The 14838-nt window shown below is 40.6% G+C and overlaps 1 protein-coding gene across 1 annotated transcript in view; it reads right to left on the bottom strand.

The window, feature by feature from the left end:
* SPG11 (SPG11 vesicle trafficking associated, spatacsin) overlaps positions 1-14838 on the bottom strand; it is a 2547571-nt gene that overhangs the window by 2434367 nt on the left and 98366 nt on the right. Inside the window, exon 3 of the mRNA XM_044077700.1 lies at positions 8710-8937. Coding sequence (XP_043933635.1) covers positions 8710-8937 — 228 coding nt within the window. The remainder of the gene's footprint in view (positions 1-8709; positions 8938-14838) is intronic.

Below are 14838 nucleotides of genomic sequence, written 5' to 3'. Positions count from 1 at the left end.
ATGTTTCAAAATAAATTTTATTTGACTGTCAAGCTACACCTGTTACAAATACATCACTATCCTACTTATTTTGAATTTGATCAGATACATCATCCTGCTACACTTTGATGACAGGACAGGGGACAACTATGGCTGTTTAGTCTGTCAGATAATCTGTCAGATAATCATTCATTCTATCTGCAAATTGTTTACTGTGATCACCATATACAGCATTTGGCCTAGACATTCCAGATTCTGACACACTGAAATCAGTTTGGGATATTAAGTTGTACTTCCCACATGCATTTAGTTCTGTAGAAACACACTGGGGCTACTATATTCAGGGGTTATTACTACTTTATTTATTCATACATGACCCTTTCTGTCACTCTCACACATCCTGCAACTTCACAGTTCAGGTTGGTACTTCTAGGCTTTGTTCACATGTTAGACTGGTGGTGATTCAAACACTTTCCAACAGCCTCACTTCTGTCATGATTCAGCATTTCAACAGGGGATATATCTCACATATGACTACCTCGGATTCTAAAGCTGTACTCTTGGGACTACTGCAGGTTACACTATATTTAATTCATGGTGGGACATCTGTATTACAGCACTGTTTAATTCTATCAATTATATTTCCAGTTACACTTGCATACTGATGAACTTGTTGCAGCCATACCTGCAGACTTACAATTCCTGCTTGCACATTAGATTACTTTTAATCAATACACTGCAGTGTTCTGATACATGCTACAGTACAATATTTATTTACAAGTAATGGGTGGGGTTACTAACCTGCATGGTGGCGCAGCCGCACCAGCCTACGGCCATACATCTTGCGATTCACAGAGCGGACACCTGCAGCTGTAATACGAAAGAAGTAATATTGGACTACACATCTCCATGGTATCGGCCAGTTGAAATCCTTACATACATAAGCAAAATGTAACTTACTCAGTAGTGGGGCGTTGGGCATATCCCGGGCCTCCTGGATCCATTCAGACAACTGGTCTTCCTTGCGTCGCTTCAGGTCCGCATGGTGGTGACAGACCTGCTCACCAGTGCGTGGAATGCCAGTAGCACTGGTCAGATCACGAGCCAACTGGTCCCATGCCTCTGCCCTATATGCTCCCCATGAGACCTGGCCCTGCATGAGTTGGGCCTCGTGATGATGGACAAGGAGCCAGACCATGTATCTGGACTCCTCAACGCCCCAACGCTGTGCTCGAAAGCAACGTCCCTCACCTACTCCACTCATTCTGACTGCAGGTCTGTTCTACAATCGTTTCTGCTGTGTATTCCCGCCTATGGGGCTTATATATGCCTCTTTTCCCGCACATTTCTCTGATTGGCCGTTTTGCAATTGTATCTACTTCACTGAAAATGCTTTCTCATGCTCCATTCTGGATTTTATCCCATATATATGCTATTTCTGCATTTCATGGTATTGCTGTCATGGCTTAGTGGTGAAGTACCTTGACTCTAGTGCATGGTATCCTGGGTTCGACTCTGGCAACTGACTTTTGATTTTCCTGACAGAAATGAGTTGAGGACCTGTCAATCAAACTTGCCAAAAGCACTTTTAAGCATTTAAAGCCAGGTCTGCGCCGTTTGCGGAGGTAACGCATGCGCACTGGCAGTTAGCTTGTGGGGCATCGCAAAGCGGTGTGCGCTGGGATAAACCTTAATTGGCTAGTGACACACATGTTCAGCTAAGCACAGCTAGTTGCAAACGGTTTCAGCCTATTAAACCAGTGCTTAGCAACGAGCATACAGTTTGCAGATTTTTAAACACTATTCAGCTACGGGCATTCCGTCTCACAGCAGCTTAGCTATCAGTACATTTCTGACTATTTTTATTATTGTGTTACTTCAGAATATATGCTCCATTTCATTCCATTTTACAAAAGGGAATACATTTACATTTGTAGAATACTGTCAGGGGGCTTTTTCGTGCTTATTTACAAAAAAAAAAAAGTTGTTGTGGGGGCTCGAACCCTGCCTGCCTACTCTTAGGCCAGCAACTGTACCGCTAAGCTATTACTTCTTGGCTTACTTTGCATATTTAGTTCTTATATCCTTTTCCACTGACTGCTAACTGTGATTGCGCTAGTAGCACACCCACGCACACAGTAGCAAACATTTCCGGGGTTTAAAAAAAAAAAGGTTTTAATTTAATTTTATAACATCTCTTCACTTTATACAGTGATGGTCTATCGGGGCATGTGTTGTGTAGTGTGTTTATTCACATTTCCATGGCCTCTCGTGGCTGTTTACTTTCAGCCATTCTAGTCTTCCGGGGGCGTGTCCGCTTGCAGGGCTTAGCCTACAGATACGCCCCCTACTCTCTTACACGGACCGTGTAAGAGTTACTAGTGTGATTCAGCATGCCTCATGCACCTCATGCATATGCATGACATGCTGACATCACACAGTTTCACTGCAGCCTCCGTGTAAGAGTTATAACTCTTACACGGAGGCTTCCTGAATCTGGCCCAATGTATGTTCTCTATTTATACTTCGCTACAGTACACATTATACTTTCAAATCTACTGGCAATTGTGGTGGAGCATCGTTATTTGTCAGTGATATTATCACCTCGTGAAATACACCACATTTGAATTCCTAGATGTCCAAATCACTATAAATAAAACCTAAGTATCACTTTGTAGCTAGCTACAAAACATTCCCTCTGTCCCCTTCAGAGTAAGACAGCTATCTTAACACAGTAACAAATCCCTAGGAGACCAAGTATCCATCAATAATTGGCTGACCTACACTGCCAATGTCTGGCATGCCCAACACTTACTTGATATTATAAATTCTTTTACAAATAGTGAACCATCCTACTAGACGCCCAGATATCCTCACAAATATGGCCACTTCGTGCACACATCCATATGCATCATCCTGCCTTGTGAAATCGGACCACAAATCAGAGACATTTTACTTTAAAACTTGTGGTACCGCTACTGTAAATACCTCTGTGTTTAAGAACTTCTCAAAAGCAAACTTTCATCTGTTACTTGGATCCTCTTGTTAAAGCTGCTGCCTATGCCTCTGTCTTTTACTCTCATTTAAACAGTTGTATTGATGAAGAAGTACCTATTTGCAAACATGAGAAATTTAAAAATAAACCTCTGTGGTGGAATACCCACATAAATTATAATAAGTTATATAACAGAAAGAAACTGCTTAATGTTTTTACGAGGTCTCATTCTACCTACCTTAAGAGCACACTTAAGCAAACAAGTAAAAAGCTTTAGGGAACTGTTAGGATGCCAAAAGTGGAGCAGGAGCTTAAAATGGCTATTAAACCCAACACTAACTACAAACCTTTCTTTATCCGTGTCAGAAAGTTAAGTTTTATTTCTTAACAATGTTGGTCCACAGTGATACTGGACACACAAACATATCTTAGCTAACAAATTTACAGCAAATTTTACTCCACAACAATTATAGCTATTCCACACATTACACAGTCCGAGCTACAACCTTTCATTACCATGGAGCAAGTTCGCTCAGCCCTCTCAACAGCTAAAAACACCTCATCCATGGACCCTGACAACATATCAGGCTGTCTGATCAGTGCCGAATATGGCATATCTGTACCCCTACTCAACATCTTTAATCTAGGCCTCTCTAAAGGTTGCATTCCTGAAGCCAGGAAAATAACCACTCTAATGTTATTGTACAAGGGTAGCCCAACAACAAACCCTAGTAACTACAGACCCATTAGGCTCACCAGCCTCATATATATGTAAAGCTATGGAGAGTACTAGCTCAGACTTCATTAATATAGATATTGAAACCTCTTAACTCTGCACCCTTAATATTGGTATTGTCAAATGAAGATCTTGCCTCTTTAACCTCATTAATTTATTTGAGAAAGTAACCACAGCAGTCAATAGTGGTTATACAGTACATACAGCATATCATGACCTTGCCAAGGCCTCTGACATTATTCCACATGCAAGCTTTACTGACAGACTTATAAATCGAATATAAATCCTTATTAGGTGAGGAGGACAACTAAATGGTTGTCTGACAGAACCCTCATGGTTAGGAGTCGCAGGTGCTACTTCTGAAAGCAAAAAGTTACCAGTGGTGTACTACTGGGCCAAATATTCGGCCTCTCCTATCTGGCATCTGTTTCTCAGACCAACACTCCTGCCCTATGGTTATCCCAAGTTTGCAGACAACTGTAAATTGGGTATTATTAAATCTACTACCTAGACAGATAAGTTCTCAACTCAATGTATTCCCAGCTTATGGAATAAGTTACCACTATAGATCAAAATAAGCAGTGCTTTGACTTCTTTAAGGCTAGTCTTGATGACTAAATGGGTAAACGCAAATTTACAAGAAGGTTGTCATGTACAGCCCTACTTGATTTGAAAGGCAAGCACCAAGTGCTAGAAAAGGAAGGCAGGACCTTTTAAATATTTTTACTTAAATGTGTCTATGGCTAGGTATCTTATGTTCCTTGTGACAGCTTGCCAAGAATTGTTCCAACAGGTGACACACTCCTCCAATCAGACACTATCACACAGGCACAACTGCTGACAATTACTTACTGTATGTCCTTAATTGGTCATTTGCACAGTTCTCATAGGAATCCTTTAAAGGAGGCTTAAGATATTATATGATGGAGACTGCCTGGGACTTTTTTTTTCTGCCTATATGGCTTTCATGTGTAACCTTTTTGCTTGTTATATTTCTTCTTTTGATGATACTGTATTACACTGTTAAATGAAGAGTCCATGTGGCATCCGTTTATGTTACGTTTCAGCTCCAGACAAATCTGACCGTTTGTGGTCTGTCTGCCAGGGTTAGTTTTCACAGATCAACATCCCTATGACTGTACCAATGACTGTACACAGCTTACAGGGCAACTCTAAGGAAACAAAAATAAAACGATACAAAAATTCAAAAAGGTAAAAAAGTCCAAACTACAGAAAGATGACAACAAAACGAAACAAAGTCAAATCTCAACTGATGTTGAACAGTGGAAAAATCCTCCAAAATGCACAGCAAAAAAACAACAGATAGCATTGCTGCCTCATGGCTCTTTCCTGTCAATGGTGTCTTGTGTGCATAATCTGCAAGTCCTCCTTTTCCGCCCCCCCCCTTTTTTTTTAAAAAGTGTTGTTGGTTCCTCCAAAATTCCAAACACATGCAGTTAGACAAACTAGTGAAATTGGTGATCTACTATGTTGGCGGCTTTTTTTATCCAAGTGCTTCTTGCTCTTTGAACATCACAACAGTATGCGGGCGGGTAAACTTGTGATCTGCTAAGGGTATGTACACACACACACACACACACACACACACACACACACACACACACACACACACACACACACACACACATGCCTGTGGACATGTTTTTCATGTGATGAACTGGTATCCCGTTTCTATTTTGCATCCAAAGTGTCATAACAGGATTTTGCTCCCCCACAACTTTGAATAAGAAAAAAATTGTAACTAGAGATGCAAGAGGACAGATAACGAAACTGTGGTGTATGGGGCATGGAATTAAGAACCTAAAAGCTGTAAATCGATGAACAATTCTACTTGTGATGTTACATTCCACGTTTTGTGGCTTAACTGTACAATATCAAATGACGAGATCTCCATGGCTCTGGTAAATGCACCTCACATCGAACACCATGTGTACACCAAGACCGATTCACAGTGAACAAGTGCATAAACCACAGCTGTTTATTAATTTTACAATATCAGACATATGAAACGAGTCCAAGACCAGCTAGGTTCTAAAGACAACTAGGAATCTGAATTTTAACCAAAGAGGTAATTTGTAAAGCATTTGGCTTACCAACACTTGCAGCCCACAAGGACACGGGTATAAGATAAAGGACAGTCTTACTTAATGACAAGAATTCCTCTTAGACTTTTACATTTACTAATGTACTTGGGCTTTGTCCATTTCAACAGCAATCCACCACTTACCACTGATAAACACTGCACTATAACCCATATATAATACTCTAATTATTACGCGAAGCAAGCAAGAAACATCTATTGCCTTGTTGATATTTTCTGCGGTCCTTCTGCTGCTGAGTACTATGGACTCACTGCAATTTCAGGCCAATCCAGAAGACATTCAATTGTCTGAATAAGACCTTACCTTACAGCAACATTCTTTACTTTCTACTGGTCCAATACGTATGTGTGTAGGTTTCCCCAGTATTGAAGCGCTATAGTTTACTGCAGCATTACTTAAAATGGGATATACAGACAAGCTGTGCTCGGAATATGTTACCTTACAACCACCAAGTCTGGGTTTAAAAGTTTTGTACAACTTCAGCAATAGTTAGATTCACAATCTTCAAACTGTCTGACTTGGTAAGTTAAATTACGGTTTATGAGTAATCACACAAGGGCAATTCCATGACCATTCCAGGTTACATCACACTTCGATTTATCAAATCGGTGCCCTTCTGTAAAGTGGTAGAGGGCACGACTACATAATGTTCTGGCCCATCACTTGATGGGCACAAAGGAAAGAATTAAAAAAAGACAATAAAACAGTACAAAAGATACTAAAAATGGTGAGCAGTTTCTCATTTCATATTCAGTACTGTGAAACAGAGACGAGTGCTCCTGCTTGCAATTTGATATCAAATTGAAATGAAACCAGAGTTAATCCTAAACTACTGCCTTGGAAAGCAAATACAAGACCTACTAAAACCATCACGGCACCCCTGCTTGCTACAAAATATATGTAAACAGAATAGCTGAAAAGATTATTTGACTAGAACTCAGCAGTTCACTTATCTGACCTGTATCATGACCATAAACTGCCACCACTTCCTCCAGTGATATAACATACAAAAACAATGAAGATGTCAGATGACTGCATAACAGTCTTTTCTTTTTCCTTCGGCTTTTCCCATTAGGGGTCGCCACAGCAGATCATCTGTTTCCATTTTTTCCTGTCCTCTGCATCTTGCTCTGTCACACCAACCACCTGCATGTCCTCTCTCACCACATCCATAAACCTTATCTTAGGCCTTCCTCTTTTCCTCTTACCTGGCAGCTTCATTCTTAACATCCTTTTCCCAACATACCCAGCATCCCTCCTCAGCACATGTCCAAACCAACGCAATCTTGTCTCTCTGGCTTTGTCTCCAAACAGTCCAACCTGGGCTGACCCTCTAATATACTTATTCCTAATCCTGTCTACTCTCGTCACACCCAGTGCAAATCTGAACATCTTTAACTCTGCCACATCCAGCCCTGACTCCAGCCTTTCTGTCAATAGCACTGTCTCCAACCTATATAACATAGATGGTCTCACTACCCTCTTGTAGACCTTCCCTTTCACTCTTACTGGTACTCATCTGTCACAAGTCACTCCTGACACTCTTCTCCACCCACTCCACCCTGCCTGTACTCTTTTCTTCACCTCTCTTCCACACTCGCCATTACTCTGAACTGTTGATCCCTAGTATTTAAACTCTACTCCCTGCATCCTCACCATTCCTCTATCCTCCCTCTCATTCACACACATATATTCTGTCTTAGTCCTGCTGACCTTCATTCCTCTCCTCTCTAGAGCATATCTCCACCTCTCCAGAGTCTCCTCAACCTGTTCCCTACTCTCACTACATAACACAATGTCATCTGCAAACATCATAGTCCATAGGGACTCCTGTCTAATCTCGTCTGTCAACCTGTCCATCACCACTGCAAATAAAGGGCTCAGAGCTGATCCTTGATGTAAATTTTACCTCCACCTTTAATGCATTTGTCACTCCTACTGTAGATCTCACCACTGTCACACTACCCTTGTACATATCCTGTACCACTCTTACATACTTCTCTGCCACTCCTGACTTCCTCATACAATACCCCAACTCCTCTCTAGGCACCCTGTTGTATGCTTTCGTCAAGTCCACAAAGACACAATGCAACTCCATCTGACCTTCTCTGTACTTCTCCATCAACACACTCAGAGCAAACATCGCATCTGTAGTGCTCTTTCCTGGCATGAAGCCATACTGATCACCTCCCTTCTACTACTCTTTCCCATAATTTCATGCTGTGACTGATCAATTTTATCCCTCTGTAGTTACTACAGCTCTGCTCATCGCCCTTAGTCTTAAAATATTGGTACCAAAACACTTTCTCCACTCCGCAGGCATACTCTCACTTTCCAAGATTTCATTAAACAATCTGGTTAAAAATTCCACTGCCATTTCTCCTAAACACCTCCAAGCTTCCATGGGTATGGCATCTGGACTAAGAGCCTTTCCATTCTTCATCCTCTTCATAACTATCCTTGCATCCTCCTTGCTAATCCATTGCACTTCGATTCACTATCCCCAGCTCATCCAACCTTCTCTAAGCATTTCCCTCATTATCCTTTATCACCCTTACCTGCATAACAGTAATGTAGTGAAAAAAGGGCCACACAATAAAACCTTCACAATAAACAAAACAGGAGCATAAAAAGCATAGCACTTGCTCTCATACTAAACACAAGTGTCCAGTTTAACTGGCAAAGTCACACTCCTGTACATTGCAGTATACCTCCATTTAAAAGCCCTTTACATCACCACAATATTACACAAGTATGAATTATAAGCATAGCCTGGCAATGCTTTGCCTTTACGTTAAGATTAGCTCCCCGTCCTTAGATCACACACAGAAAGGAAAAAGATGTAAAACATACAAAAATGTACATGAAAAGGATACAGATGAAGCCCCTGACATCAAACAGGAATAGTATTTCCTTGGTTATCTGTCCACTGGTTATCTTCTCTAGTGTCTGTGGAGGCAGTCCAAGACTAATGCAATCCTGAGCCGTGATACCAGCATCTTTCTCAAAAAAAGTTAGCCGAAGAAGAATAAAATTATTCAGTAGCAAAAGTAATCTGTTGTTTTCAAACGACAATAACTTGAGTGACAAGGGAGGAGAAAGACCTAGATGTGACCAAAAAAGAAAAAAAAGACAATGAAATATTCAAAATTCAACAATTATACAAGGAACTATTCCAATGACAAGAATTAAAAAAACACTATTTTATAGATGATTTTGAACAGCAAAGTGTTTATTGTATGTAGTATATTAAAATAATGATCATCTGATAATCTTGAGAAAGCACTGTAACAAGTCAAGAATGGTATGGTTGGAAATATTAAAAGTGTTGTCCAGTACAGCAAATCAAAGATGTTTTTGTGACCAAACATTTCAAAACAAGAAATGTTCAGTAACCACAAAACCAACATAATCTCAAATCCCCAAACTAGCAGCCCCACATAAAATTCAAAAGCACTAGTGATCTCTAACCTAAGGAACATCCATCAGCTTTGCAGAGGAACAGTCAGTGACCTTGTATTGCTTGTTCATCTATACAGTAACATCACAGCAATGGCAATATGTGTTTAGAAACAGTCTGAGCAAATCTGCCTCCTCCTTTAACAATGAGGACAAGAAAAAGTGGCTCACCACCCTGGAGGGAGTATCAGCAGATGCCTGCCTCCCCTCCTCTGACTAGGGTGGGGAAGAAGGAGTGGCACCTAACTAGACATATCAAAATAGTAAGAAACTGAGCAAAACTGAACAGTTTTAATTTAAATTCTGAACTGCCACCAATAATAGAAAACACTGGACTTTACATAACTTCAGGTCCAGAAAACTGATGACAACTTCTCCATAAGTGCAAATTGTTGAATGGGGTGAATCAGTATGTCCTCATTTAAACTAAGCACTTTCAATATCTGGCAGTAGGTAAATGTAAAGTACAGTTGGATAAGTAAATTTACCATAACAGTAGATGTTCGAATGATCACTGCTGCAGTAGCCTAGGCTATATGGATTACATCCAGCAAGACTATAACTGTGATTCAGCTTCCAAAGCTTCAGGACACCTTCCTCATGCCCAGTCAGTCAGTCAGCTTGAGCTGAGCTGACTAAAAAAGACAGGCTTGGACACCAAGTCTTTCAGAGTTTTCATGCCAACAGAGAGGGGGAGACTGGGCCCTGACAGGGCAATGCAAAGATTTTAAAAAGTCCACACCCTGGCAATAACAACACACCATGAAACAAGGGGCTGGAGGGAGGGAAATACTACTGCAGCAGTGATCTTTCAAACATCTACTGTTATGGTAAGTTTAGTTATGCAACTGTACTATGTTCTTCACAATGTTCAATGTTGCAGAATGCCAAGCTATATGGGTAGGATTATCATTGCTTGCAAACTTTAGGAGGTGGAAGAAGTCTGGAGCCTCTGGAGAATGGTCCTAGCAAAGCCCGATCTAGCCCTAGAGAATGCAACAAGCTTATGGGTGCTTTGTAAAAGTATGTACAGATGACCAAATTGTTCATTCTAGAATACTTCCAGAATCCAACCCTATACAAGAAGCAAAGGCCATGTCAGAGTGAGTCTTGACCCTGCCTGGAATAGTGTTGTTGTGAAGAGTATAACAAAACATAACAGCCATAGATAACCATTTGGAAATGGTCTGCTTTGACACAGGTTGCCCCTTCTTCTTACCATGACAAGAAATGAACAATTAATCCAAAAATCTGAAAGATTTAGTTTCATCAAGATAGTACAAGAGTTTCCCATGGACATCCAAGGTTTATAGTATCCTTTCTCCATTGTTTTTAGATTCAGAAAGACAACAGGGAAATGGATAGTTTGACAAAGTAAACTTGGATACACTCTAGAGTGAAACTGAAACTATATAACAGTAATCTATTTAGTTAGTTAACAGAATTTCTTTCACTTCAAGTCAAGCATCAGAGGTGCACATAAGTGTGGTTGTTTTTGGTGGAGAAAACAAGTGTGTGTGAAAATAAGTGATCTCTAAAACCATTTCATTACACTTAAACATAAAATGTTATGCAAGTATTACTAGACAATTTATTTTTTTGTTGCATCATTACTTGTAAAATTCATATACCTTTTATTGCCTCCTACCAAAGTTCAGCACAGCACACTTTGCATATTTCATTTCATATTAGAGGGTAAACAAATTTGACATGGCTTTGATTCTCATGTAATTGGGAACAATGAACTAATATGAACTATTACTTCAGTGCAGGTGGGACAAGGTATGTCGCATCAGTCCTTTTAACCTGTTCATGTTTATTGCTATATTTTAGAAATTATCTCAGAAGTCAGTAATTTTGTCTCCATGTGTAAATGAAACTAAACAAAAACAGTAAAATCAAATGTAACCAACAGTCTTCACTTCATCTGTTACTACTGCAGCAACTGAAACACACTGGTGTTATCTTCTTTGATTTAAGTGCCGCTTATTTGCAATGGAAAAAAGCAAAATGCAATATTCAGTCATGCAGTTTTGTGCTTGCTGGTCCAATTTTAAAAAGTCTGTGTAAGGAATACAGCAATCCTTACAGTTCATAGACTTGATGCTGCCACTCTGATCCTGCTGCCTTGCATTCTTAAGTATATCCACATGGTATTTCTTAGGTAAATCCACAAAAGTTTCTTCAAAGATTCTTCTGGCATTTCCACAACTTCCTCTGGTCAACAATCAACAGCCTCCATTCATGGTCTTTAAAGCTCTCCCTGTTTGAGGTAAACATTTCTAACATTTTGGGTTTCCTGACATTCTTTTAATGGTATTTCTAGCGATTCACAATTGGACTGTGTTTTAAGTTTTAAATACCACTGTAAACTGACTATGCAGACTACCATCAAGTTTTTAACATAATATAAAGTAAGCACACAGCACTTCTCTAAGTGAAGCAGACCCTGTGTCACACTGTATTTCTAACTTCTATTTACATTTTCAGTGCACCTCTAAAAATTATTTGCTGTCAAAATGTTATACAACCAGATACTTTCTGCAGCTTAGCCAAGGGTTCTCGATCTGCTAAAGAAGCTCAATGTTGTACTGGCCAGCAGTAATAAGGTACAGTTTTATAAAATCTTACCATAACAGTAGATTGTCCCCCTCTTCACTGTTGCAGTATTCTTCACAGTAGGGATCTACTGCTAAGGATAGCCCGACTTCTGGCCAGTATATTAAAGCCTTTAGATCTTGTATGCACCATACGGCACACGTATCCTCTCAGAGTACACAGGGCATAAAGATGATGTACGAAAGCGGTTACCCAGAACTGAATTCCCCCAAAACAGAGAAGTCTTCAAAGGACAAAAAAGGCCATGCACATCTAAAAGGAGAAAATGCAGATGGAAAAAGGAGACCCTTGGCCAGAAGGGAAACCAAAACAAAATCCAAAAGAAAAAAGGGGGTTGAAGGGAAGGAGTGAATACTGCAACAGTGAAAAGGATATCTACTGTTATGGTATGATTTTACACAACTGTAATAGGTCCTTCTATATCATTGCTGCAGTAGTCTTCACAGTAGGGAGAGTACAAAAGCTCAAGGAAAGGATTGGGAGGTGGAAGGGTAAGAAGAGCCCTCAAACCCATGTAGAATGGGTCGAGTAGAACCTACTCTGGCCCTAGAAACCATATTTAATTTATAGTGCTTAGTAAAGGTATGCACTGAAGGCCAAGTAGCAGCTTCAAAGATGGAACTGGTGTCTAACTCCTTGAAGAAAGCACCAGAAGAGGCAACAATCCTAGTGAAGTGAGCTTTAATGGAAGTAGACACACTTTTGCCATTAAAAGACTTAACAAAAATAAATGGCTTACATATTCAGGCGGAGATCATTTTGCTTAAACAGCCAAACCTAATATCCTGGGACGAAAAGAAACAAAAATCTGGTAAGATTTACGAATGGCCTTAGGTTTTATCCAAATAATACCCGAGCTGTCTGTGCAAATCCAAGGTATGTAGGACCCTGTCACTAACAGAGGAGAAGGAAAAAAAAGGAAGGGAGTTGAACTGATTCAAAGACAACTCACTGACTACCTTGGGCATAAAAGAAAGATCAGTACTGTCCCCAAGAAAAAAAAAAAAAAAGGGATGGACATAAGGGCCTGAAGCTCAGAAACCCTCTGAACAGAAGTAGCAGCAAGTAATGAGAGAGTCTTTCAGGTACAATGTTGCAGAGAAGTTGAACCTGCAGGCTCAAAAGGAGTCTGGGTCAATTTTTGTAAAACAAAACTAAAGGTCCCACAGAAGAGGAATAGGCTTCCTTAGGGACCCAAGATGTAGGGCATCTTTAAGAAACTGCTTGAAATCAAAGCAAGAAGTCAAAAGAGAATTCAAGGGCAGACAGGCAAGAAATAGCTGAGAAATAGGCCTTTACAGAAAGATAGACCAAGCCAAAGTGGAGCAACTCACACAAATAGGACAGAACCAGAAGGGACCCCCACTGAAAAAGGTTCCTGGTTATGAGCATGGCACCAGATAGAAATACTTTTCCATTTGGACATGCAAGATTTCCTGGTTGTAGATTTTCTTGCCTCCTGTAAAACCCTGAGCATGTCCTCAGAAAAGAGGTGCCTAAAAGGGATCAAAACTGTAGCATCCACAGTGTCAGCTGGAGAGTTGACAATTCAGGATGGGTAAGCAACCCCTTGTTGTGTGTAAAGAGGTCCAACCAGTGAGGCAACTTGCGATGATTGCATTAAGAGGGGGAACCAATGCTGTCATGGTCAAAAAGGAGTCACTAACAAGATTTTTAGGGAGTCCAGCTGAATCTTGTGCAGGACTCTTGGAAGTAGAGGAAGGAGAGTGAAGGCATACAGAAACATCCCCTTCCAAGGGAAAAAAGGGTATCCATCTTCCACACAGGATGGTATGGCACTCTCAAACAAAACAAAACAAAAAAAAAAATAAACAGGGAGCTGCCTGTTTAGATGGGAGGCAAGAAGATTTACTTGAGAAATACTCCCACCAATGGACTATGTCCAGAAGCATCCATTTGTGAGCCTGCATTTTGGACCTGCTCAAGTTGTTTGCCAACAGATTGTTCTCCGAGGGAATATACACTGCCTACAAACTAATAATTGAGAGCCAAATCCCAGACATGAAGAGCTGACCTGCAGAGAAGATGGGACTTTGTACCCCCCTGCTTGTTGATGCATCACATCTCTGTGATGTTATTGGTGTAAACCTTCAGAGGGCCTGAAGAGAGCACGGGGTGAAAAGTCTGAAGAGTCAGAATCACAGCTCTCATCTCTTTAATGTTGATATGATCTGACTTTTGATGGGGTAGACCAAAGACCTTGAACTTTCAGATGACCAGAGGAAGCACCACACCCCATGTCTGAAGCATCAGTGGACAGTTCTTAAGAAGGAATCAGAGGCTGAAAGGGCAAGCCTGAGTTGAGGGAAAGTTGCTGAATTCACCACTCAAGTTTCCATTTTATACAAGGAAGGAGAGACGAACTGAAATCCAGAGTGTGGCAATGCTGAAGCCAAAATGACTTTTGGTATCACTGAATCTTCAGCATGTGCAGCTTGGCAAAAGGGAGCACTGGAATAGAATGCCAGGGCTCAAAGAAACTCTCTGGCTGGAATAGAAGAGGAAGAAAAGGACAGAATGTCTGGAGGTGAAAGACAGGCAGACATTGGCACCATCTGAATCCTGCAACCCAGATAAACATGATCCTGAGGGGGGGGGAACACAACAATTTTTGATGGATAGTAGATAAGACTTTGGAGAGAGAGATATGAAATAAATCAGATCCTGCACACAACACAACAAAGGCACCTGAAGCAACAGATCATCTAGATAAGGAGAAATCTGAATGCCTTGGAGTCTGAAAAAGGCAATCACAAGAGCTACATCACTCGATGGGTTGCCAACTGGCTTACTGACAGAACCCACACTGTAAAAGTAGCTGACTCCAAACTCAGCTTCAGACAAGTGACAAGTGGAGTACCTCAGGGTTCAGTCCTAGGACAGCTCTTGTTTGGCATCTACTTCTC

Source organism: Protopterus annectens, chromosome 7.part0 (assembly GCF_019279795.1).
Source record: "Protopterus annectens isolate FY-2018-M chromosome 7.part0, PAN1.0, whole genome shotgun sequence".
Taxonomy (NCBI): domain Eukaryota; kingdom Metazoa; phylum Chordata; order Ceratodontiformes; family Protopteridae; genus Protopterus; species Protopterus annectens.
The sequence above is the reverse complement of the archived record's forward strand: the minus strand, read 5'-3'. Positions and strand labels throughout refer to the sequence as shown.